At 43.2% G+C, this 26,318-nt stretch overlaps 1 protein-coding gene across 13 annotated transcripts in view; it reads left to right on the plus strand.

The window, feature by feature from the left end:
* pclob (piccolo presynaptic cytomatrix protein b) overlaps positions 1 to 26,318 on the plus strand; it is a 58,935-nt gene that overhangs the window by 26,326 nt on the left and 6,291 nt on the right. For 7 of the 13 annotated variants that reach the window (XM_034587280.1, XM_034587279.1, XM_034587290.1 and 4 more), the window contains 21 exons: positions 1,302 to 2,204; positions 2,563 to 9,331; positions 9,791 to 11,358; positions 11,549 to 11,814; positions 12,192 to 13,020; positions 13,280 to 14,330; positions 16,158 to 16,226; positions 16,543 to 16,569; positions 18,173 to 18,261; positions 18,375 to 18,450; positions 18,548 to 18,673; positions 20,156 to 20,264; positions 20,490 to 20,557; positions 20,660 to 20,898; positions 21,697 to 21,744; positions 21,839 to 21,969; positions 22,906 to 22,932; positions 23,378 to 23,471; positions 24,382 to 24,453; positions 24,677 to 24,965; positions 25,335 to 25,529. In XM_034587280.1, coding sequence (XP_034443171.1) covers positions 1,302 to 2,204; positions 2,563 to 9,331; positions 9,791 to 11,358; positions 11,549 to 11,814; positions 12,192 to 13,020; positions 13,280 to 14,330; positions 16,158 to 16,226; positions 16,543 to 16,569; positions 18,173 to 18,261; positions 18,375 to 18,450; positions 18,548 to 18,673; positions 20,156 to 20,264; positions 20,490 to 20,557; positions 20,660 to 20,898; positions 21,697 to 21,744; positions 21,839 to 21,969; positions 22,906 to 22,932; positions 23,378 to 23,471; positions 24,382 to 24,453; positions 24,677 to 24,965; positions 25,335 to 25,529 — 13,045 coding nt within the window. The remainder of the gene's footprint in view (positions 1 to 1,301; positions 2,205 to 2,562; positions 9,332 to 9,790; positions 11,359 to 11,548; positions 11,815 to 12,191; positions 13,021 to 13,279; positions 14,331 to 16,157; positions 16,227 to 16,542; positions 16,570 to 18,172; positions 18,262 to 18,374; positions 18,451 to 18,547; positions 18,674 to 20,155; positions 20,265 to 20,489; positions 20,558 to 20,659; positions 20,899 to 21,696; positions 21,745 to 21,838; positions 21,970 to 22,905; positions 22,933 to 23,377; positions 23,472 to 24,381; positions 24,454 to 24,676; positions 24,966 to 25,334; positions 25,530 to 26,318) is intronic. The other 6 variants (XM_034587284.1, XM_034587281.1, XM_034587286.1 and 3 more) reach the window with 6 other exon arrangements.

Raw genomic sequence — 26,318 nt, forward strand, 5'->3', positions numbered from 1 at the left:
GAGCTGCAGCGTAGTTGCTAGTGAGAAACTGCCTTGTTGACTAGGATAGTTTATTGCGTGTATGTTGAGGTAATCAACCTGTATGTAAGTTCGGAGTTGCTTTAGTGTCACAACCATTTTGTTGATAAATAAAATAAAATAATTTTTATACATTGTAAATTGCTTCTTGGTCCTTTGCTTTTAAAGCGCTTAAACCTGTTGTCTGTGGCCTGGAGACGGGGTGCCACAGTAACATTCTTAATCACAGATGTAAACAACATTTTACAATGAAAACTATGAGTTTTTATTCACTGCCACACATGGTAATACCTCAGTAGCACACATGACATGATGTAGCTATCTAAATGTGGCCCCATGTGTATGGAGCATGCTCTCACTCATTAAGTCAAAAGGTGGCATTTTAAAACTATGAATAGACACCAGACAAATACATATAGGTTTGATTTTGTTAAGTGTTTGTTTATATATAGTATTTATAAAAACAGGAGTGAAAATGTGTGCTATTTCACAAAGTTAAAGCAGCCTTACTTTAGTAAGTTAGGCTTGTTTACAGAAAACTCTCCTCCACTAAGTGTCCTTGAGCAAGACACTGAACCCATAATTGCTCCTGATGTGGTGTCATCATTGTGAAATTGTGTATGCATGTTTTTCTAAATGGGTGAATGACAGATATTTTGTGCTGTGAATGTTGAAAAGCGCTGTGTAAATGCAGTTCTTCTATGTCATTGAGTAAAGTTTATTCCCCTTAGTGTCTGGCCAATTCTACTGTAATGTTTCTCCACCGTGCAAACACAATTCTACATGAGAGAAAATGCATGTATTCAATAAAAAGGCATAAACAAAAAATGTCAATACCAAATTATAAGGTGGTTGTAGTGGTAGAGGGAGCTGCAGCACCAAACACCATAGGAATGGGTATTTATCTTAAAATAATGGTGAAAAGTATCAGGTTAGCCTTTAGCCAAGTGGCTGGGAATGAATGAAGCAGCATGACGTGTGCTCTGCAAGGCTAATGCAGTGCTTCAGTTTTCTTGCAGAACCAATTAAATTCTTCAATGCATGCTATAAGTTAGGTTGATTTAATGACTTTCTTTCTTCATGAAATACCCTCTTGGCATTTTTGGAATGAGATCTAATAATAAAACTGGCAAAATGGTGATTTAGCATCAACCAAATATAACTGAAAGTTAATTTTATATGCAATATAACACAGGTCAAAAACTGCTAATTTTTGAAAGGTGATTAATGTTGATCTTGGTAAGAGTGTTACCTAATCACATGGTGTGTTTGTATTATTGCAGAAGGAATGGCTGTGTCTGAACTGCCAGACTCAAAGGGCTTTGTCGGGACAACTTGGAGACTCAGGAAAAATGCCCCAGCCTTCACCTGCATCTGCGAAGCCAGAGACCCAGGCCACACCTGCGATCAAAAAGACAGAGCCGACACCTGCAGCCACAGAATCACAGGCCAAACCTGCCCCCATCAAGGCAGTACTGGTCCCAAGCCCAAAGATGGATCCTACTTCAGTCAAGATGGAAACAACACCTACAGCAGCTCTCACTCAAATCGAGCACAAGACCACAGTCATACCCACAGCAGCAAAAGGTTCACCTGTTACAGAAGAAAAACAGCCTCCAGTATTATTCAAAGCAGAACCTACTATGGCTACTCTGATAAAGACAGATGTACCAGAAAAGGCTGAAGTGCCAAATGCAGATATCCCCAAAACTCTGTCAGTGGAAACTAAAGAAAAGGAAGTGAAAAAGGAGTTCAGTGGGATGGAACTTCCCATATCTGAAAAGTCTGAACCTGATATTCCAAAAGTCAAAATTGATGCAGGTGTCGCTACAGCTTTCTTACCCCCAGTGACAGAGGCTACAGCTGTTTCCACCTCCCCTCTAGCTGCTGAGGATGCTCTGCCTGGAGTTCCAGTTACTGAAGTAAAGTCAACCCCTCTTTCTGCTCCAGAGACAATTATTAGGGAAGAAAAGCCTGATGATGATGTCAAACAGACAGAACCAACCAAATCTGTTCAACAAATTGAGGTGGAACCAGACACAGCACAAGAAACACAGTTGGTATTGGAGGCAGAACCAGTGACAGAGGCAGACATCAAGAAAATGGCTAATACGTTGGCTGAAAAGATTGTTGTCACTTCAACTCCAGAGACGACACCAGTATCTACAAAGAGCATCATTATTAAAGTAAGTATAGGTCATCTTTATAAAAACAATTATTGATAAATTATCCAATATATATTTTTATATATATATTTATAATATGGAGAGCAATTATTTAATACAGTCTGCATAAAGATTAAATATCAGTGTCCTCTTGAAAAGAAAATAATTTTCTCTAACATTATGGAGGACTGCTGTTGGAGAAAAACTAAAATGCACCATGTGAAGAACCTTTGCATCTTCCATTGCTTGTATTACACAATTTTTCAGAATTACTCCTAATAAAATGCTAATCATAAAATTGTTGGTAGTGTTTGTCCCATAAAGTATAGTGATTTAATCGAGAAAATGTATTTATTTTAAATTGTATTCTTTTTTCTAGGACCAAGATGAGACCAAAAAAGAGCCAATGACAGAGAGAAACGTTTCCCTAATGACTGGACAGGTTCTCCCTGCAATGGCTACAAAGCCCAAATCTAAAGAAGAGGAGAATGATGACGATCAACCCCAGATTCTACCTATATTACAGGAATTAACGGATGAGCAGGTGGTTAGTGACACAAGGGAAAATGATAAAAATACAGAACCATCCATGCCAGTAAATAAAGAAGTTAAAGCTGAAAGAAGGCGTCTAAGTTTCCAAGCAATCAATGAGAGCAGTGAAAGTGACCTCACACCATCACCCTCAAATAGGTTCCAAAGGAGGAGGCTAAAGGTGACACATGTTTCATCCAGCAGTGAGGATATCAAAACTGAAAGCCCTGATTCCTCTGATGATGATGAAGAGTTCATCCGCAAGCAGATAATGGGTATGGGTGATGAAGAGGAAATGTCTCTTTCAGACAATGAGAAAGGAAATGATTTGGCAAATGAGGGAGTTGACAATGAAGCAGAGCTTGATAACACTACAGTGACAACCAAACCACTGCTGAGAGAAGGAAGCATAGACAATGAAGACAACTCGGCAAGGAAAATAGCTCTCCCAAAAACTGACACTGCAACTGTTCAAGATGTTCCTGAAACACTGCCCAGCACTACTTTCACGAAAGCCATGGCTGTCATGAGACAGAGACAAAGCACTGATGAAGAAGTAGAGAGCATCACGGAATCTCTGTCAAAGGGATCCTCTAGTGTTCAGGTATCTAGCTTCACTCCTGGATCTTCACCTACATCAGCCTCATCACTTGAAGAGGACAGTGATAGCAGCCCCAGTCACAGGAAAGTCAGTGGGGACAAACGGCATCGAAAAGGTAAGCACAGGCAACCAACCCAGCTTCTCTCAACTATTGAAGACTCATCTGAAGAAGAGAAGTTTGGAAAAGATAAAGATGAACTTAGAGCACATGGTCAGCCACTGTCTCCGACTGAAGATGTTTCCTCCACCAATAGACCATCTAGCTCTGAGTACTATGCCAGCATAGAATCAGAAGCAGAGGCTCGACAAGCTGTACAGCGAGGACGTAAGCCTTCCCCGACAGTGATACCATACACTCCCACTGATCCATTTGAAGAGAGTGAGGGTTTTTCAAAATTTTTGAAGAGTGCTGAAGAAGCATATGAGGAAATTATTCAGAAGACGATACCAGGAGAGAGTCCTCCTGATATTGAGCCACTCTATGGAGGAATGGCAATTGAGGACTATCTTTATGAATCCTTAGTAGAGGAGCCTGATATTAAGTTGAGTGAATCTCAAGAGGAAGAACCCACACAGAATACTGGCTTTGAATGGAACAAAAAGCTAAGGTCACCAGAAGAGGTTTATGAGGAGATGATGCAGAAAAAAAGAGAATTGATGATGATAGAGCAAGAGTTTCAGCAGGCCCAGACTGCCATGGAATGTTCTCCTACAGGGGCTTCAGTCTCTGGGCCTCCATCAGTTGCTGAGACCTGTGTGGTAACTATGCCTATGGAGGAAACATTCCTCACTGAGCAAATTGATATTCCTATTACAGGCACTGAAACTTCCAATGAATTAACAACAAAGAAAAAGAAACGGCCAGCTCCACCCCGCCCCACTGAACCTCCTAATCGCACTGACATGACTTTTGTTCCCAGTACTCCAAGTGTGTCGATAGGTTTTGTTAGGCCTATGGTTCCTCAAGATCCTGCACTCAGAAAATCATTGTTCCCCATACCAGACCTCAAGATTACTCAGTGTTCATCTGGGGAGGAAGAGGATGACAGTCTTGCAGATGAATATGGTGTCGGCATTTCCTCTGACATTACCCCCAGTGATGACTCTGACACTAAAGAAGATCCGTCGCTGAGTCCAACTTTGTCTGAAACCACTGATTTTGAGCCTATATGTGTGGTCTGTGAAATTCCAGAGCCAAAACCTATTCCAACTCCAATATCAGCCCCTGAACTCACCAGTACACCTTCCCCCGTATCACCAGCGTCACCTGCAACTTCACCAGCCACTCCAGATTCTAGTTTGGTTTCTAATGCTACTTCTTCATCCCCATTCCAAGCTCAAACGCCTCTTTCATCAGATTCAACTCCACTGTCTACGCCAACACCTCCAACTTCATTTGTCACACAATCACCTGCAGAGGTCTCGCCACCATCGCCTGCCACAATTGGAGCAGTACCGTCTAGTGGGGACTCAATAGTTACAATACCAGATGTGGTATCTGATCCATCCAAAGCTCAAACAACTGCAGCAGTTCAAGTTAAGCCTTCTACAACTGTATTACCAACTCAAATCCCAGTGGAGATGTCTCCTGTACCTGTTGTGGTCCAAATGCCAGACTTAGTTTCATCTCCATCTCAGTTGCCGATGGAGGCGCCAGCTGTCATACAGACTTCAGCACCAAGTCCAGCACCTGTTGTTGTCTCAGCTAGACCAACAGCCCTAGTTACGTCCACACCTGTGACATTCTCTACTCCAGCTTCAGCTCATGTTGTGTCTGGTTCTGTCACTCTGGCCTCATGCCCTGGGCCAGTCATTGTCCAGATGCCTGACCTAGTTTCGACTACATCTCCAATCTCTCCACGGACTCCACTACCAGTTTCAGCCCTTGTAACAACCCCTGCTCAAGCCCAAGCCAAAGTGGTACACTCAGTCCCTGTACAATCAGCTGTACCATCAATGAGCCCAATGGTCGTCCCAGCTCTAACTCAAACAGCCCAGTTGCCTGGATCTGCTCCGGCATCAACTGCTATTGTCAAAAAGAAGGTCCCACCACCTCCACCCCCTCGGTCTACCTCAGTGTCATTACCGGAACCTAACACAGAACTGCCACTTGTAAAGACTGTTCAGCGTGTCACACCTGCGGTGACCACTACCATAGCTACGGAAACCACAGTAGCTGGCCAGCCTATGCGGTCTGTAGTTGTGGATATACAACCAAGAATGGAAGATATACAATCAGATAGTGTGGATGTACCTCATATAGTGACACCAACCAGGCAAGGGCATGTAGTCTTCATAGTGCCCAGTGGGGAAAACAAATCTCTGTTTGGACGAACCCCACAAAATATAGCGAGTACAGGGTCAATGACTTCAACTGCTTCTCTGCCAAAGAGTACTCAAATAGCCACAGACCATGTTTCAGATGTACCCAGTGCAGTTAAAGCCTCACCATCCACTTATCTGTCATCTGTGCCAGTAGCTTCAGCTCCACCACTTCCACCTAAACCTGTGGTAGGAACCACAGCTGTAGACACAGTAGAAATACATGTAGCAGATACACCTCCTCCTACATCACCCAAGCCAACTGTTTATCCAAAGGCACCAGTTCCCACTCCAGTATCAATTGTATGGCAAAGCACAACACCAGGACCACATGTTTCTGTTACAACTGGTCATGGTCAAGCTGCCAAGCCTCCCCCACCCATACCACCTAAGCCTATATCAATTCCAGCTGGATTGGTTTTCAGCCACAAGCCAGGAGAAAGTGTCAAGCCACCTCCTCCTGTAGCCCATAAAGCCGCAACACTGCCCAGGACCAAACAACCTCCAAATGCTCTGTCACTTAGCCTAACACGACCTGTGGATTCTAAGTTTGGTGCGACGTCTCCCAAGTCACCTCTGTCTCCTAGATATGCCAAATGTTTGCAAACCTATGTGGTGATAACACTTCCATCTGAGCCTGGCTCACCGACAGAGAGTATAACAGTCCAGGCACCTATAAGACGAGGGTCCACTCCAGCTGCAAGAGTGTCAGGGGTACAAACCACACCTTCAGAGCAGAAAACACCTACTGAGGCATTCTCAGCACAGGCTACAGTGAAAAGAACCTCCATCCCCACTGTAAGGCATCCACCTCCAATACCCGCATCACTAACTGTGTCACTAGAGGGGGTCACAATCTCTGAGGTTGTGAATGGTAAAGAGCAAACCAAGGAAGACTCTGTATCTTCTGTAATACAACCATCTGTGGCTGATGTCGTCACAGTGTCATCAGATCAGGTGACATCCATTCAGGTACATAGTGTACCTCTTCCAATCAAGAAACCCTATGTGCAACAACAACAACAATCAATTACCCAGCCACCACCACCACCTAAAACCACATCTGAAGTCATCACAATGCCCCCGGAGCCAAAGGTTGTTATTCAACCACTAACAGTCCAAGGTACAGCAAGAGCACAGTCTATACCATCTGTTGCTCAGGTCACAACAGCTCCTCCACATATTTCAAATGAAACACCAGTTCCACAGGCCCCACTACCAACTGTACCTGTGCAACCACAGCCACTGAAAGAGGTTATTGTTGTACCACTGCAGCCTGTGCTACCTTTGGATACAATGGTTCTCCAAGATAGACCAGCTGTACTGCCCACAACGTTTCTTTATTCACAAGTTGAAACTCAAATAGAAATGCCACAGGATATGCCTGATGATCTCATTGTCACTGAGGGCCTTACAAGATCATTGATACCTGGAGTGAGTCAGCAAATTCCTGCTGAAGATCAACTTGCGGTTGTTGAAACAGTGACAGACCAAATATTTCCAGCAGATACTCACACAATTGCTGAACTCACATCAGTACCACAAATTGTTCAGCCTTTACACATGCTACCCATAGTGACAGAGCACCTATATATGCAGCTACCACAGCTTGAAGCAGATGTGGTCACTGTTCCTACACATTTTGAATCACTCACTGAGGTTATTACAATGGATTCTGCTATTAGAATACCAACAACAGCATATCCAGTACCACAAACTCAACATGTAACAGCTGAAGTCATCCCGACACCTGAAGTAACTAAGTTAATTCCATTAACCACAGTTGATAGAATTATGATTCCCACAGTCCCTGAACTAACACAATCACCTCTTTTGATGGAAGTCCAACAAATGACAGTCCAGCCAGAAGTATACCACCCTGTTATACCACAGGTCTATGGAGCAATTACATCCTCAGTCATTTCACATTCAATGCCACCACTGGAGGTCATTGCAATGCAGCCTGAACGTGAGACACCCACAGAAATTATAACAAAGAATGTTGATGTATGCAGAGCTTCAATACCATCAACTGTGCCAGTTGGAGTTATTACAACAGAGGAAACCACAAGTAGGAGGAGGACATCTATATCATCCACGGTGCAGCCACTACACACATCAAGTGAGATATTTCCCTATCCTGTGGAATATGATATCCCCACCCAGGTGGTTACAACTGAGGCCTTTGCTGCCAGCAGGAGAGAATCCATAACAATGCAGCAACCACTAACATTGGCACAGGTAGTAAACATGCCAGCTGAAAAAGATATTCCCATTGATGTTTATGGTGTTCAGGTTCCCTACAGGAGAGAATCCATTCCTTCTACAGAACAACATCCACAAGTGTTAACTTATTTATCGAAATATGATCAGCCTCTGGAGATAATCACTGATGTATACAGCAGGAGAACCTCATTGCCCAATGTACAGGACATTCCACAGGGTGTGTCTGGGACCCCAGTCACCATAACTAAAATTCAGCAAGAGTCTATTGAGAGCCAAGAGATTCGTGGACCAGAAAAGGTGGTGTCAAGTATGAGTCACATGTATTCGTCTTCAATTTCAACTTCAGGTCAACCCCCTGAAAGCCTGCCCAGCCTGGTCACTCAGGTGGTCACAACTGAGGTCCAGAGGACGACTGTCTCTGTTGTCCATGAAAGACTTCCACAGGTCCCTCCACCCAGTGTAGCAATCACTATACAGCCAGACATAGCTAAAGTCCAATCTCTGCCAAAACAGAATGGGAAGATAATATATCCTGGTGATGTTATCGATTTACGCACTATGAAGGTTGGCCTAAGGATGACGGAACAAGGCATGGACCTGTCACAACCTGAGTCACGTCGACAGTCTTTCTCAAGTGACTCTAGTGGGCGACAAATCACAGCAGTGCAGCCTGAGATAGTAAATCTTAGTTCAGTCATCACCCCTGCAACCACATTGTCGGTTGTCACTGACAGCATCACAATAGTCACATGCACAGCAACTATTGCCTCATATAACAACACTCCAGCAGAGAAACCTCTTGATTTGCAGGGCCCTGTGACATCATTACCTCTGCCTCTCACCACTTGCAAACCATTTGAACCACTTGCACAGATTGTATACAGACCTGTGAATTCTCAGCCCTTGGTCAGTGCAGTAGCATTTAGAGCTCAGGACATTCCCATTAATCTTTCTTTTGGAGCACTTGTATCTTCAGAAGTCAAACAGCCACTGACTTCAACCCCAGCTCCCATCAGCAATGGAGGTCCTGTGCTTTCCCTAGAAGCTACAGGGGCAATGGATCTGTCAAACTACAGACCAGTGAGAGCTATGGTAGCTTTGTCTGGCACAAGCCCAGGAGTGGTGACCACTGTTGTAGAAGATGATGGGACTCCAGTCGACCTCACAGCTAGTCGGAGGAGTGTATGCTGTGATGTTATTTACAAGCTACCATTTACAGGAAGCTGCAGAACACTGCCACCGGTTATAACCCAGCCTGACAATCGTTTTGGTTACAGAGATGACCACTACCAATATGACAATGCTGGAATTTATGGTATCAAAGGCATGAATGGTATAAAAGCGTCAATGTCTGAGACCAACCTGACAGAGGCAGGACTCTTCTCCCATGATTCCAAGAACGACTCTGACTATCTCAGTGGACCTTCGGATGGGGCTATAGACCTCACTGCTGCTAAACTTTCTCCTGGTGAGTATTTTTGGGTATTTATGCATGTTGCCATGCTCCGTTTACATTTGGTGTTTGCATTTGATTAATTTAATAGATTTGAAACTTTTAAGTACAAAGTGTCTTTGCCTATAGTGTTACAGCTCGAGACTTTGCTTACTGAAGATATGTGTAGCTGTTTTCCATATGAATGCATGCTTTCCTTAAAAACTTGCTTTGCTGTTTGATATGCATGTTCTCATTCTCGCTTGTTTTTCTTTTTTTCTTTTCTCTTTATACAGATGCATGTGTGTGCCTGCGTGTTCTCCCTCAATATTTTGGCTTTGCATCTTGCTAGCCAAAATGACTGCAGATATGCATGTGCAATGGAATTATTTTTAATCAATGCTGCATGACCTTCAGCTTCAGACATAAAGAACACTATGTTTGTATAATGTACTTGCTAAATTAAAATCTATATCTCTGGACTTATTATGGCAGGTAAAGCTCTAGACTTCACTCACAAAACTACTGGAGTCTACCCTGGGATGACTTCTGATCCATACTCCCAGATCCCTGCAGCTGCTTTCGGTGTTAATAGTGCTCTAAGAACCTCAGATGGAATCGTTTACTCCTCAGTCTCTGCCCCGGTTCCATCCACGTATGCAATTACAACTCAACCAGGCTCCGTGTTTAGCACCACCTTTACACCTACATCAACAGTCCAAAACCAGTCAGTGCCATATCCATATGGCTTAATTCCCACTACAGACCCAGGACAGATCATTCCTTATGACACAGGCCTACCTAAGGAGCTTCTACCCACAGCTTTAGCTGACATTATAACAGGCTATCCAGAAATGTACTCTGACACCACTCTGGAAGCAATTGCTGCCTCTCTGGATGCCTTGGCTTCTTCCCCAATATTCCCTGGCTTAGACAACACCAAGATGGCCCAGTATCAGATGGAGAGGGAGTTTCTAGAGCTAGAGAAACTTAAGCAACTGTGTCTTGCTGAGGAGCTAGAGTGGGAAAGACAGGAGATCCAGCGTTACCGTGAGCAGGAACAGCTTATGGTCCAAAGGGAGCTTGAGGAACTTCAGGCTCTGAAACAGCAGCTTCTCCTGCAGCAAGAGGAAGAGCACCATGCTCACATGGTGGCCCAGCAGGAGACGTATGTCCAACAGAAAGAGCAGCTGCAGCAAATCCAACAACTCCAAATTCAACTCCAACGCCAGCTAGATGAGCACTACAGTAGCACTGGTACCACAGGAAACATCCTTGATGCTAAATATGCAGGAGTAGGGGACGGTGGTCAGTACTGGCCTGTCAAAGACGAGTCTACAACTCCATCAATTACAGCACAGTTAGAGGAAAGCCAGGACCATATTATTTTAGGAAATAAGCTGCAAGCTGACCATGACACAGGGAAAAAAATAATTGATAGTGGAGTGCAGACAGATGACGAAGACTCAGCAGAAAAGCAGCCTGTGGGAAGGAGAAAAAAGAATAAGAGAAATGTTGACAGCTCAGCTCAGACTGATGATGAAGACCAAGATGAATGGGAAGCCCCCACAAAAGCACGACGGCGCTCTCGAAAACATAGCAGTGAAGGGAAACATGGCTCTAAGGTCGCTAGCATTGCTATCCAGACAGTGGCGGAGATATCTGTCCAGACTGACCACTCTGGAACAATCAAACGACCCAATGTGAAGATGGAGACGAAGGTGGAAATTATTAAGCATATCTCAGCTCCCGAAAACTCTCAGAGAGGTGGCAGTCTTAGCTGTCAGACAGACTCAGATAGAAGGCACATACCTATTGAGGTGGGATATAGCACACACCTAACAGCGGATGTTCCCACTAAGACTAAAATCTTCTATACTGCAGTCTCCCCGTTGTCCCCAGAAAAGTCACTTGGAGGGCAGAGAATGCTAACTGCTGACCCAACCAGATTTTCCTCTGGCCCTCGGATATTAAAGACTGCTCAAAAGTCTCTATCTGATCCTATATCCCTGAGTCCCACCAGGGAGGACAGGATGAGTGGATACAATGCAGACAGCTATACTGTAAGTCAAAGCAGAATATAAACATCCTTACTGATTACAATGATTTGTGTACCAATTTTTTAAGCATGCTGAAAATGGTTTAAATACAAAAATTAAAGGAAAGTATGCTGTGAAATGCAATTTAAAGGAATTCTGTAGTGTGTCAAGTATTATTCAGTGACGGTCAGATTTACTTGTTTTGATGTTTTAGGGACGAGGCTCTCCCTCTGGCACAGGAAAGAAAGTAAAACGGACACTGCCAGACCCCCCTCCTGAGGATGACTCTTTGACAGGAAGGTCAGGCTACAGCAGCAACTCTGCACGTCGTCGTCTTGCCCGCAGCACAACAATGGCTCGGGCAAAGATCCTGCAGGACATTGACAAGGAGCTCGATCTGGTGGAAAGAGAATCCTCTAAACTACGCAAAAAACAGGCTGAGCTGGATGAAGAGGAAAAAGAGATTGATGCCAAGCTTCGGTGAGATGCTGCATCTTTAACATCAATACACTCTTTGGTTGTTGCCATTGTTCAGACCCTGGGACTTTAATAAAATAGCAAATAATGTTAGTAACTAATTATTATGCCATTACATTATTATAACCAATATAATTGCATTCATCCCTCTCCTGCAATCATTATTCCTAATGCATCTGCATGATTCCCCTCTCACCTTGATAGCTTATGGTCTAAAAGGCTGCCTTGACATCACTCAGTGAGACCTCTCCACATTCACACATAGTAAAAGGTACTAATGTGTGAGAAACTGGAACATTATTTGTCTCTTTGTTTGTAATGTTAATAGTATGGTCGGTGCTTAAAGTGTAAAAAGATATATATCTTTTTTTGCCCATCAGGTACCTGGAGATGGGTATCAACAGACGTAAGGATGCCTTGCTGAAGGAGAGAGAGAAGAGAGAGAGGGCCTATCTCCAGGGGGTGGCAGAGGAAAGAGATTACATGTCAGACAGTGAGGTTAGCAACATCAGAGAGAGTAGGGGTGATGGCCTGGAGAGACCACGGACCGCTCCCCAATCTGAGTTTGACCAATTCATCCCCCCACAGACAGAAGCTGATTCCCAGTACAACACACTAACTAGTCCCTACTCCCACTATGCCCAGTATGTTCCCCAGACCCAAACCACCAGTCCCTATACCCAACAGAACCTATACCAGCAGCAGTCCCTCTACCACCAACAGGTGTCTCCTTACCCAACTCTAACCCTCTCCCATGCCCAGGCTCAGTCAAATAGTTACCAACATGCTCTGCTCTTGCAGCAGGGAAAGCAGCGACAAACCACTTTGTCAGATTTAGAGCCTAAGATCAATACTAACTATGAAGTAATACGCAGCCAACCTCTGCTCATTGTACCAACCTCCACAGAAAGTGGCTATGGAGTGGCTCACCTGGGGGGCAAGTATGGCAACTTGGACTTGAGGCTAGGGATAGAGGAGAGGAGCATGGCCTCTAGTCCCATGTCTAGTATTTCTGCTGATTCTTTCTATGCTGATATTGACCACCACAATGCCAGGAACTATGTTTTGATAGACGACATAGGGGAGCTCACCAAGTCTTCAACCGGGCTGAGCAACACCGGCATGGGTTCGGGATTCAACCTGCCTGATAAGGAGTTGTCCAAGGCAGACAGACTACTAAGAGCAGCAGAAGTCAGACGCACAGCAGAGGTAAATACTATGCTGTTACAGCAACCATCATTTTTACCTTCCTCTTCATGTATATGCATATGTTACTGAAAATAAAAAAATGACAGACACTGAAAAAGAATTCTGAACAAATGAAGACACAATGACTTAAGTCATCGATCAATTATTTTGGAGGTAATATAACAATCTTGAAGGGCTCCTGTTATCTTGTGACTTTAATACAAATTTCTGCATCGATAACACTAAATATGTGCTATATCTATTGTTTGTTTTTTTTTAGGTGGCAGAGTTTTTAGGCTCATCTCGTCTTCAAGGTTATGGTAAAGGAGAAGATGACACTATGGAAGAGCCTTATGAACTTAAACTACTGAAGCAGCAAATCAAGCAAGAGTTCCGGCGAGGAACTGAGGGGCTAGAACATTTAACAGGTTTGGGACTACCCCAGTATCTCCCCAGTGATGGCAGTTTTCGCAGCTTTCCTAAAGGAGAGAAATATAGCATTGGCAGGCTCACCCTTGAAAAACAGGCTGCGAAGCAACTACCAGCAGCAGTGCTTTACCAAAAACAGATGAAGAACAAAAAGGCCCTAATAGACCCTAAAGCCATCACAAAATTCTCCCCAATTCAGGAGAGTAGGGACCTGGAGCCTGACTATGGCAACTACATGGGGTCTGGAGCCTCCTCTGTTAGCAATCTAGCAGCTAGGGCTAGGTTGCTTCAGGATGAGATTACATTTGGGCTAAGAAAGAACTTGTCTGAGCAGCAAAAATACTTGGGCTCCTCTCTCGGGGCCAACCTAGCTGGTTCTCTTAATCTTGGGCAGTCCCTTGGATTGGGATCACCTATCAGAGCCACTGTCCAGGATGATGGCACCTACCCAAGTGGCAGTCGTTCCCGACCTTCATCTCGCCCCTCCTCTCGGCCCTCTTCTGTCTATGGCTTGGATCTATCTATTAAACGGGACCTATCCAGCTCCTCACTTAGACTTAAAACAGAGGGAGAGGTCTTGGATGCAGCATTTGCCCCTGGGGTGGCCAGAGTAAAGCCAACTAGTTTACCTATCAGCCAAAGCCGGGGCCGCATCCCCATTGTGGCTCAGAACTCTGAGGAAGAGAGCCCTCTGAGCCCAGTGGGGCAGCCTATGGGCATGGCTAGAGCCTCAGCTGGACCTCTCCCTCCCATCTCTGCTGACTCCAGGGACCAATTTGGGTCTAGCCATTCCCTGCCAGAGGTACAGCAACATATGAGGGAGGAATCTCGAACGCGTGGCTATGATCGAGACATTGCATTCATCATGGATGACTTGCAAGGTGCCATGTCTGACAGCGAAGGTAAATGGAGCCTCAGACTGTTGCAGCAACTCAACTGTGTGGACTTGCTTGTCATGCATGCTAATGCTTAGTGGTCTCACCGACGTTTGCATTAACTGGTTCATCCTTTATTATCAGCGCACCATCAAGTTGTTGTTGGTTGTCTGTAACTGTATTTCCCTGAATGTCACATTATTTGTTTGCATGCTCGCCGGTACATAATACTCCTGGCCTGAGTTTATGTATGTCACTAATCAGTTATATCCATTTCTGCTCTATGATTTCATCAGCATGCTTTCTCTTTTAATTCCTCATTGGCTTTACTCCTTCATAGTTACTCAAAGCCCAGTGGTACCAAATTTGCTATGCACAAACTGTATGGCCTTGAACATATTCATACATATTCTCCATATTACAGCTGCCTTATTCCTAGTGAGAGCAACATATTTTATTGTACCTCTGAGCAAAGTATCTACAGTGAACATATACAGAGAATACATCCACAGTTGTAGTATAAATAAAATACTGCATAAATATTTATGTTATGAGAGATTGTGGTGTATAATGACATGAGAAAAGCCTATTGGCAGGGGTAGAAGGAGCTGGATTCTTTTTTCTAAATAGAACTACAAAGATATGTGCTTTGTGTTTAGAAAAAAGCCCTATGTTTGCAATTTGTAGGTTACTGTTAAATAACAATGTAATATTCAAACATCACCTCATATGTGAAGTGCCTCATTAACTTAAATCAGCCTAAAAATGACCTATACATGCAATCTACTGAACATGTTTCAAAATGTTTGGTTAATGGCATTTAGAATGTCTGGGATGCTTTGGAGACCACCTGGAACCTGTCGGAGCTGCAAAAAAAGATTTTTACATGATGACAAGGAGTGTCTAGGGATCCTCGCTTTCTTTTTATCCAGCCCCCACCACCAATCTGCAGAGCGAAACAGTGTCTTTGTTAGATCATTGCCTCAAAAAGACATGTTCTTACTGGTCTACGGCACCCTGTCAGCTATACTGAAGAACTAGTAGCAGTAACTTGACAGGTAACTGCTGAATCATGGATGTACTTAAGTATTTTTCATGGCATTTCCCTTTGTGTAGTTGATTCTCGCTGATCAAGTCAGTGACACAGATACCAATTTAAGAGCAATTCAATCAGGAGAAGTATTTGTATGTCAACTCTATTTTTAAAGGACTTTCATGCAGCTCTATGTGATCTGTGAAAGAAATACATTAGACACCAAATTATTGTCTCATTTATGTTGTGTTAACTATTTGTCTGTTTCTATATGTCTTTAATTTTCTATCTGTACCCAATTTTGCATCCTTTGCATGTTGTGCAATTCATGTTTTTCCATTTCCGTCTTAATAAAGTGAATGTTTTTTGCTTGTTGATTGTTGCTGTGGATGTCTCATTGCCACGTGAGATGTCCATGTCCCCTAGTGTTTGACTGAAAATATTGACATGTATTATCTCTACATTCGTTAGAGTGGGATTGGCAGTGTTCCATTAGGTTATATAATTCCCTTTCGGTAGATCAGTATGAAATATGAAAAAGTAGTTGATATGTTTTATGGTTAATTTAGATATTCTACCTCCATTTGGTAGAAACTCGTAAAGTTAGACGCTGCACAAAATTAAATATTAAGGCCAATGGGATCATTTTAGTTGCTTAATTGTCTTCTGCATTGATTTTCAGATAAGTACTACAATGCATAGCAGTAACAAATATGTTAAAATCAAGTTCTGGACCATTTAACAATCAGTATACTTAAATTGTTGATAAGGTGGCATTTGTCCTGACAACACCTAAAAGTGTCCATCTGCCTTGATTACAGCACTAAGTGAGTCCATGCTGGCTCTGAACAGAGATGATGCCAGAATCTTTCATGAAAGTATCAGACACGGTAGAGTATTTTATAGTACTAAGACTTGGCTCAGTCTTACATGAATTGATAGATGGCTTAATAACTCAAGTGTATTTTACATGTTTTATATGTCAAAATGCTTTTGCTTAAATTTGTAAACTGTCTGACAGGCTAATAATGTCAGACTTTACTCAGTAATTTCAAGCATGCATCTTACATTGACTGCTTTCAGTGCATGTGCTGAAGTATACACACTATACAGTAGTCTTAGCAACAGTTCCTGTAGTTTGTTTAGATGAATTACCTTAATGTTTACGCATTTTGAAAAAAACATATATACAACTTTGTATCCCAGCTGGAGGCCCAAACTGGAATATAGAAGGTGAGACAGCATTCGATTCCCATGTAGTTGTACAGAGACTGTATGCCTCCATGCCGCATATCATGGTTCTCAATGATCCACCTCCCTGGTTGATTTTGTAAAACCAGACTCATTCTGGAATGACCCACATCTCAGTTGTATACAATACATGTCATTTAGCAGATCTCTAGTAGTTGACATGTCCAATCCATTCTGGAATGAATCCCATCTTAATGGCACTAGATATCTTTGTGTCATGTGTCATATATTGTGTTGTAGTGATTTGATTTATACATCATTCTGGAATGACTGCACATGGTTCTGTAAGCACATCAGACCCATTCCCAGTATTCATGTTCATGGACTTTTTCAGAAAACCATGTGTATATTGTGTGATCATGTATAAGTGTTCCCACAAAAAATATATCATAAAATGATATACATGTGCTTTTGAGTGCATACATGTTAGACCTATTTTACAAATTCTACAGGTTCACTCTGCCACTGTTGACTGATTCTAGATTAGAAAAGTCTAACACTGACAAGAACTGATAATTGTGTTCTAATCTCTATATCTAAGACACGTGGGTAAGAGGCAACATTTACCTTCAGAATAAATGGTCATCAGGCCATTTCTCTTCCTCATTATTGGTGCATCTTCTTGGGGAGATTAGATCACTGATAATTCAAAGAGACATTCAGCAGACCTGTGCACATTCTATCCTTAGTGACAAAGTACTGCATTGAACACTAAAGTGATTACTCATATATCTAATGTAGAATATTTCCAACCAGCCTGACTTATTAAGACAGCAGGGTCACGTACTGCAAATGTTCTGAGCTTTGCAACAATGAGGGTACAAAATCTATTAGATGTTACATATCATTGTTAAAAAGGTATTAGATTGTCTGTATGATGAGCTTTGTGAGGTGCCATGTTACACTGCACTTCCAGTACATAAATACAGAGTAAATTTGACAGTTATATGGTTATCGATCCTATGCCATAAGTTAAAGTAGGAGGTAGACTTATACCGCACCCTCAGAGTATCGTATTAAGAAATAATACGGAACAAATAAGTCCAAATAAATTATGTTTATTATGATAAGCATTACAATTATTGAGTAAAACCACATAATGGGACAATTCCAACTGCAGTGTTTTGACTTATATTATTAAATATCCTAGGGCCTCTTTCACCAACAATGTTTCATACACAGCAGCTATGAAAACGTGAACAGAAAAGCCCTCACAACCAGAGCACGGAGCACTGCATGGTATCAAAAGCATGGCATACTTTAAATGCTCCTGAAAATGACTTCAGTGTTTACAGAGATCATTTAATCCCACAGACGATATTAATAGGGGGGGAAGCAGAGTTTATACTCCTTTGATTTCACTCATCAGGTGTCCTGATGGGACAGATCAGAGATCGTTCTCCCTTTAAGCAACCAGGGATGCATGTGTGACAAACATGACACATTTCCAAAGGATGATTACAAGATTGATCTCTGCCCAAGTAGCTATTAGCACGTTTAAAGCAGAAATTTATCAAGCTATCAGGGATATAGAAGGTGTGCGATTGTGTGGACATGGTTTTAACCACTACCTCTCCCTGCCTAGCCTACCACCTGAGGAGAGAGGACACAGACTGGTTTGACAAGCCGATAGAAGGGCATCTGCCAAGTGGAAGCATGTCAGACAGGAGACAGGTGAGATCCAAGCTAGCATTCCGCTTTATACGATTTTCTTTCCTTCCTGAAAACATGAAAACCAATGGGGAACCAATGTACTGCATTCTTTAAATTTTTAATATCTCTCTCAGATGACACTGGTCCCTTATGCATACCCTCACACTTGCGTCACGCTTAAGAGAGACCTGCAGGACACCAGTGTGTCAGGTATACGGCAAACACATATCATGCAAAGCTTATCAACACAATCCTTTGAAATCCTTGTTTTACTGATGGGGATTTGGTTTGTTTATTTTCCCCTCAGGGAATGGACTCGGAATTCGTGTAGTGGGTGGAAAGGACATTCCTGGGGGCAGAGGAGAGATCGGAGCCTACGTTGCCAAGGTCGTCCCTGGTGGTGTGGCGGAACAGACAGGAAAGGTTGTAGAAGGTAAGAGAAGAATAAGGAAAGGAGTTCATAAAGGAAATCTTTATTATTTTTATACTTTACAACTTTCAACTATGTAATGAAATAGTTTGGAATTGTAAGAAAACGTGACACATTTCCATCATTCCACAAGAACGAATACACTGGTATAGGAAATGCATTCATTTGAGTTTGCTTGGTGTGAGACTGTACAAAGTAAGACAGATGATGTCTAAGGCCTGAGACATTATTGGTGTAAAAGCTAACATTTTAAGTGTCATTAATACAAGCAGCAGCGAAAGCCTCCAGTTACAGTCTCTGCATGAATCAATGATTTCCAGATGGAGATGTGCAAGGCGGCTGTAGCCGGCTGTGTTGTGGTCTGTCATGTCTCATTCCCTCTTACATCCAAACACAGGGAAAAAAGCCTGTCAACTCCGCCTCCACAGCACTGGGCTGTGTTAGTCATTAGGCTATATTTAGCACCATTACACACAAACACACAAAAAGCAGGCATCCGCATAGTCAAACACACACAGACGACAATAATCCTTTGAAAATCCCCATTCAATTCTTATTTGAAGTTGTTAGAATTACCAAATGGTTGATCTCTAGAGAAGAAATGGGACGTTAATGGTAATTCCAACAGTTTAAAGATATTTTAGGACAAAATTGGTTCTAGACTCCTTCTTCAGTGGCATTTCCACCATGGGGACAGCCATGACTTTGCCTTAAAGGAGGGGATTGAAGGACAGATCAGCTTATGTATATTTGAGACTCTTGTAATTAATTTTTCTTAATACTGAGACAGCCAAGGTTAGACCGGGTTCTTTTTGATATTATAAGATGCGATGAAGAAATAATAACAGTGGTGAAGCCATTAACATTTATTTTATAGCGTACGTTGAAATGCAACTGTGCAAATGTGATGTTTATGTTTCTCTGAGAGAAAATGGCGGTGGAACCTGCCTTCAGGTGCAAAGACAAATAACGTGGGGGGAGGATATGGTGAATTATACGGTGAGAGCATGTGCGCTGGCTCGTGCAGAAGGGAATGGAGATACTAACTCAAGCCTTTATTGTCACAGCAGCCTGTGAGTTGCCTCAGAAGCAGAGGTCTAATCTGAGGACCAGGTTTCAGTTGTGTAAGTGAGGCCGCGTGCAGCTCTGGCATTGCAGTGGAGGTCTGAGTTTGCTGTGCACTGATTTGGGTGTATATTATATACTGTTTGCAGTGCTGTGTGTGTGTGTGTGTGTGTGTGTGTGTGTGTGTGTGTGTGTGTGTGTGTGTGCAATGATATAACATCCAAATCAACAAAAAACCTGAATAGAAAAATTCAATAATTAATGTTTTCCCCTGGCTGTACAATAAATTGAAGCATTACATAGGCTGCACTATAACTAATCATGTTTCATATTTAGAGATGTGGTGAGAAGCATATGCCCACAGGCGATAACATATTGTCTGGGAATTCTGTCTCTGAATCTGCCTTCATCACACCACAGGAATGCAGGTGCTGGAGTGGAACGGAGTCCCTCTGATGGGGAAGACTTACGAAGAAGTGCAGTGCATCATGGGCCAGCCATGTGCAGAGGCGGAGCTCTGCGTGAGACTGTGAGTTACATCTGTCATCATTATCCCTCCATCCCACTGAAACTCTTACATGTTTAGTCGCAATATGGTGACTCTGCACCCCCCCCCCCCCCCCCCTCCCCCTCCTCCTCTCTCTGCTACTCATTCCACACCCCTTCGTCTGACAAATATCACTCAATGACTGATTACTGCTAAATATACACTGGTTTATATTCCATTACAAATTTCCTCTATGGATCCAAACAGCGACCTTAATATGCTGTCTGACCCCGAGCACCCACAAGCCCTGGAGCACCATGTCCAGCTTAAGGCTGGTATGTACAAGGTTTTGTTGTTCTGTCTGCATGCATGCATGTATCCGTGTACCTACTTCACATGAGCACAATGCGCATCACTGTACACATTTGTCTCATAAGGTGGGCAGCGTTCCCCTGGGGTGGATCCTAACCAGTTGGCTGCAGAGCTGCAAAAGGTGTCGCAGCAGCAGGGTCCTGGTTTGGCAGGAACAGGGGTTTTGACCGGGAGTTTAGGGGTCCTCTCTGCACTGGAGCGGTCCGCCCTCCTCCACTCGGGGACAGGATCGGCTGCCTCCAGTGGTGTGCCGAGCCCTGGCCAGCCCGCGTCCCCCGCCATAAACAAAAAACAGCGACACAAGGTAATGGATGCTCGTTGCTGTTGGCTCATCTCAGACTCTTTAGTAGCGAAGAGTTCAATTACTGCAAAAAATACATAAATAGAAGTAGTGTACAGCTATGTCAGGGCCCGATATTTTGTGTACAGTATGAGTGTGAATGAATAATGGCAAGGGTCTGTATCAGCCTGCAGAGGAACCTGGTGTGATCCGTCATGGTCCTTGGCTGCTGAGATTCCATTAGTATTACATCACGTAACACTACAAAGAGGAAGTTGCATGTGAAGGTCAAATGGTGTGACTGTGTTCATCAGAGAGTGACAGGCCAATTACAATAGATCAAGAAAACAGTGTGGTACAGTGTGTGACCCTGGCTTTAGGGGCCTTTTACACATGGAATGCACTTTCATACAGCAAAGGGAAATATATTATGAGCACATTTTTAAATGCTTGATTCTTAAAAAATACAAAAAGAAGTTGCATTAGGCCTATACGTTTTTTTCTTCTATTAATGGTTAAGTAGCTCAAATAATAGATTAACCCTCTAAAACTTCACTGGAGGACTTTACTCTCCTGAGACTCATAGATCCAATGTGAAATCTCTACTCTGCAACCCATTCATCTTGTAGCTGACAATATGATATATACATTTTAAGAAAGTCCAATACACTGCAACCAATTCCCAGGGTAATGGCTGAAGTCCATCATGAACATTTCTTCGGTGGTCAAGTCGGGTCCGTCAACTTTGTCTCTGGAACTAATCCAATCAGTTTTTTAACTACTACTTGCCCCTCGCCCCCCTTTTATCCTTTCCCCTTTCAGCCAGCTGAGGTGATGACGATGCCTCACCCCATCACTGGAGAAATTCAGGTAAAAGAAAAGCACAAAAGGAAAATTCAACTGCAACAAACTCAAGACTCTGGTCTTTCTCACGCCGCCTCCACCTCGCTCTTTTACCCTTCAGCTCCAGATCAACTATGACAGGAACCTAGGAAACCTGATCGTACACGTCCTGCAGGCTAGAAACTTAGCCCCGAGGGACAACGACGGCTACTCTGACCCTTTCGTCAAGGTCTACCTCTTACCGGGAAGAGGGTGAGTTCTCAGTGTGTTTGAGTTCTCGGTAATGTCTGGTCCGTGTCCCTGCCTTTCTGCTTCTGTGTCTGTCTTGTTTACTCTCCCCCTATTTCTTTCTGACTTCGTATCGACTGTGCTGTGTGAAACCACGACTACTAACTACTTGAGCTCTTATGAGAGAATGAGACAGGACATGATATGAGGCAGTCATTATTAGTGTGATTTGTCTTTACAAATCGATGGATGGGTGTTTTTCAACCTTACACATAGCTAGGAGATACCATACTGCTACGTTACAATGCGTCAGATTACCAGGTCATAGACTACGTGTGTGCAAACATACACTGTGCTGGAGTCACAAGCTCTTCATATTCTGTGCACTTTGGACTTAAGGAAGTACTTTCCCCCATTAGAAGGTCCCTGGCTTCCTACTCTCATCGCTGTCTTGCTTCACGAGAGCCTGTGACGAGCCAGAGAAGAGATCGATACAACCTTTATCTTCTGTGTAACAGTATCTGCTCTTAGATAATGACTCCATCAGACCTGTTTATGCGATTATACCCCCCCTCTACCCCCACTGTAAGTTAGAAATTAAAGCTCTGTAGGAGAGCACATTTGTTTTGGTTTCATGTGAGGAATATTTTCGTAATGTATTTATCTGACTCCAGCAGCGAAGTGCACAACCATGTATCCCAACAGCAGTTCAGAATAGTGAATTATTAAATCACCCATGAGCCAAGTGTAATCTTTGTAAGGGTTTTTCGAGAGTCTTGCGTCACATACATCGCTCTGGCACGAAAACACTGATACACCCTGTAGAATATTGATTGCCTCAGATCTCTATCCTCTACTGCCTTTACTTTGAGCTCCTTGGGCTTCTCTGACAGTTTTTTGTGTTTTTGCTTTTCTTGTTTGTGATATCTGCCCTCCTCTTCCTCTTCTGGACTCCCTCAGCCAAGTCATGGTTGTCCAGAATGCAAGGTAGTGTGGTGCTGATCTTTTGCTTTTAGTTGGTGTTACGTTTTTTTCTTTTTTTCTTTGTGTAAATTACTCCACGTCTCCAAAGTGGTTTTCCACCCTTTCGTTGTGGCCTTTGTTGTTTGTCCAACTGTCTGCTCTACTTCATGGTGTTTAAGAACACTTCTATAATTGCTTTTTCTCTCCATGCCTCTCACGTTTAGCTCTCCAGTCTCTGAAGTGATTTGTGATTCTGTATCTTAGTCAAAACTGACAATGCAAAAATGTTTTTACATCTAAATTAGTTTCTGACGTCTCCACACAAACACGAGGACCATTTTACAAACATCTCTTCAGTCCACATTTATTCAGCATATCACAGTTTGGTGATGTTTTACCGTGGGGTCATGCAAGGAAGAGAAATTTTAATTTCATGCTGACAATCATTCTGAATGTCCCGACTTATCAGTGCTGAAAACAAGAGAAGGACCAAGTATGCCCAGAAGACAATGAACCCTGAATGGAACCAGACTGTCATCTACAAGAACATTCATTTGGAGCAGGTACCGTGCAGAATAACATTAACACACCCACCCACCCACCCCCCCCCCACACACACACACACACACACACACACACACACAGGCATTTGCTGTGTCTTGTTTGTGTAGTTACTGTATGCGCTACAGGCCACTTAAGGGAAAAGTGGATGCCTTATACTCTTATTAGGATTCAGTCCTCATGCCTTGTCCCCGGGGCTGTTTATCAGTATCCCAGTGCAACCTCTTCTCAGCACTCCCAAGATTCAACTTAACGACCATCATTTCTGCTCCCACACACCCTCCACTCAGAAAGCCTAACTGCGAGTCATTTGAACAGAGGAGAGTCGCAGAAACTTGGTAATCATGCCCCCCGTGAGCTCGTCTCTCAGCTCGGGTGTTAACGCGTGTTCGGGCGCGTGCTCCGTTCTCGGATGTCTGTGTTTGCGAGGAGCATGTGCCGCTCGCGACTGAGACACAACCCAGACAGTAATTACAGCTGTGAGGGATGAGTGCAGATGCGGTGTAGCTTTAGTGGTCATAGAAAGGAGGCCTGTGAAGCCAGTGGTTTTGTGAGCTCCTCTGGGGCTGCCTTGTTTTAATCACGTCTCACTGCCGATCTCAGAAAGGCTGCTGCTTCACTCATTCGCCCACTTCCAATACTACACACACATATGCTACACATTCACTGGGATACACACACACACTTTCAAAAGTAACCTCTCGTGTCTTTACTCATTACAATAAATGACCCTCCGAGGTTCGCATTCATTCTTACTGCATGTAAAGTGTGCCCGGACTCTTTTCTCTCCTCCACCCACATGCACACAAACACAAGCACACACACAAACACTTCTCTGACTCACTCATCTTCACATGAGATCCCTCATCACAATCTGTGCCCCTAACACCTCTTTCCATTCTTTCTATCCAGTTAAAGAAAAAGACACTGGAGGTGACAGTGTGGGACTATGACAGAACCTCCTCCAATGACTTCCTTGGAGAGGTAAGTTCTTTTGGAATTTGAATCGGGACGCAGAAGCTGTCAAATACATTTTGTGTTTAACCAGGACAAAAGGTTCCCACTGTTTTGTTCCGTTGACCAGCTTTTCTTCAGACTGCCTTCAATGCTAAATACATTGAGCATTGCTACTGTTTTGCCAAACTGTTCTCATTTCTCATCTTATTTTCTTTTCTCTATTCCTTTCTTTTCGCTTATTGTGTCTCAGGTGTTGATTGACTTGTCGAACACTACCCAGCTGGACAACACTCCTCGCTGGCTGCCCCTGATGGAGCAGAGTGAGAGCATTGAGCACAACAGAGCCCACCATGCCGCTCAAGGCCCACCCGGGTCTGGGTCTGGTCAGGGACAGGGCCAAGGACACATGTCAGGACCTGTGTTGGGGTCTGGGCATGTTATGGGACAGGTTCAAGGACTGGGAGATGAGATTCATGATTCACCTAAAAACTCTGTAATCAAGAGCAGAAGTCATGGACTTTTTCCCGATCCAGCTAAGGGTAAAATGACATACCACATGTATCTGTTCTAGCCTCATATTCATCCTTAGTTTCAATAATTTTCCATTAATCTGTATATTCTATATGACTAGTTTGATATTTTAACATTGACAGGTTCCCAATTGTGACAAAAGCTGTGATTTAAAATGTGGTCAATCAGTTTTCATAGAAATAGAGGCTGTTACTATAGAAACCAAAATGCTAATAATGTCTTGACAACTATAATTACACTCCAGTTGCTTTATGGTACAATCTGGGCTTCAGTGGAGCAGAAAATTGAAGGCGCATTTAAGAAACCATGCTTATTTTCACCCTCCGTTTGCACTTATCTTCTTGTCATTCGTAAACATCCATTTCTCTTTCCTGCAGACATGCAGATGATCCCTCTGGAGAAGTCACACAGCAGCCCGAGCAGCTCCAAGTCATCCTCTGATGGCCAACTGCGCTCCCACGGCCCATCCCGAAGCCAAAGCAAGAGCAGCGTCACTCAGGCCCACCTTGAGGACGCTGGGATAGCCATCGCTGCCGCCGAGGCCGCCGTCCAACAGTCCCGCCTGCAACCAAGTAAATTCTGCCCCTACCCATGATACACTTCCTGGGACATGCTTCCTCTTTTTTCCTCAGCATGCAAGTTCTGTTGAGATTGTTTGATGAAAACCTGAACTGCTGTGTGATCACCTCATTTTTTACCTTCAGCTCTTTCTTTTTCCTCTGACCTCAAATTAAGTTTAATTCAGCCTCCTGCAAGTTAGATTAATCTTAAAAGTATAGTCACTAAACAAAATCCAAGACATATGGAAAATGATAAAATGATAAAAAAAAATCTTTAATTATCTTTTAATATAAAATATAATACTTATAAAACATTCAGTGAACTAAATAGCTTTTCCAAATACAGTATTTGACATTATCCATCTGTCTAATGTGTTCTCTACATCTTTTGTTATATCAAGTAGCACATTATGTTGATATATTGCTGCAAGTTATTAACACTGCAAAGATTTATTTAAAAAAGTAATACATGTATTGCATTAGCTCCAAATTTAGAGCCTCAGACCCCACTGTGTCATGTTGTGTGCATGTGCCAGTCCCAAGCATATGGTTTCTGGACACCCCCAGTGTGGAGATCTCCAACCCCAGTATAGAAACCAAGCTGGGATGGCAATCCCTCACGTCAAATACCATAGCGAAATGATTTAATTAACAACACCCATTCATGTTTATGCACAGTCTTTAGTGTGATGCCCTCAAAATGGAGAGTTATGTTGTCTTCCCTTTCTGAGATAAGTTAGCCCAGTGTGAGAGCTTTTTAAGCATGCAGCTGCAGCTCCCCTGGCTACTGCTCCCTGGCCA

Source organism: Hippoglossus hippoglossus, chromosome 6 (assembly GCF_009819705.1).
Source record: "Hippoglossus hippoglossus isolate fHipHip1 chromosome 6, fHipHip1.pri, whole genome shotgun sequence".
Lineage (NCBI taxonomy): Eukaryota > Metazoa > Chordata > Actinopteri > Pleuronectiformes > Pleuronectidae > Hippoglossus > Hippoglossus hippoglossus.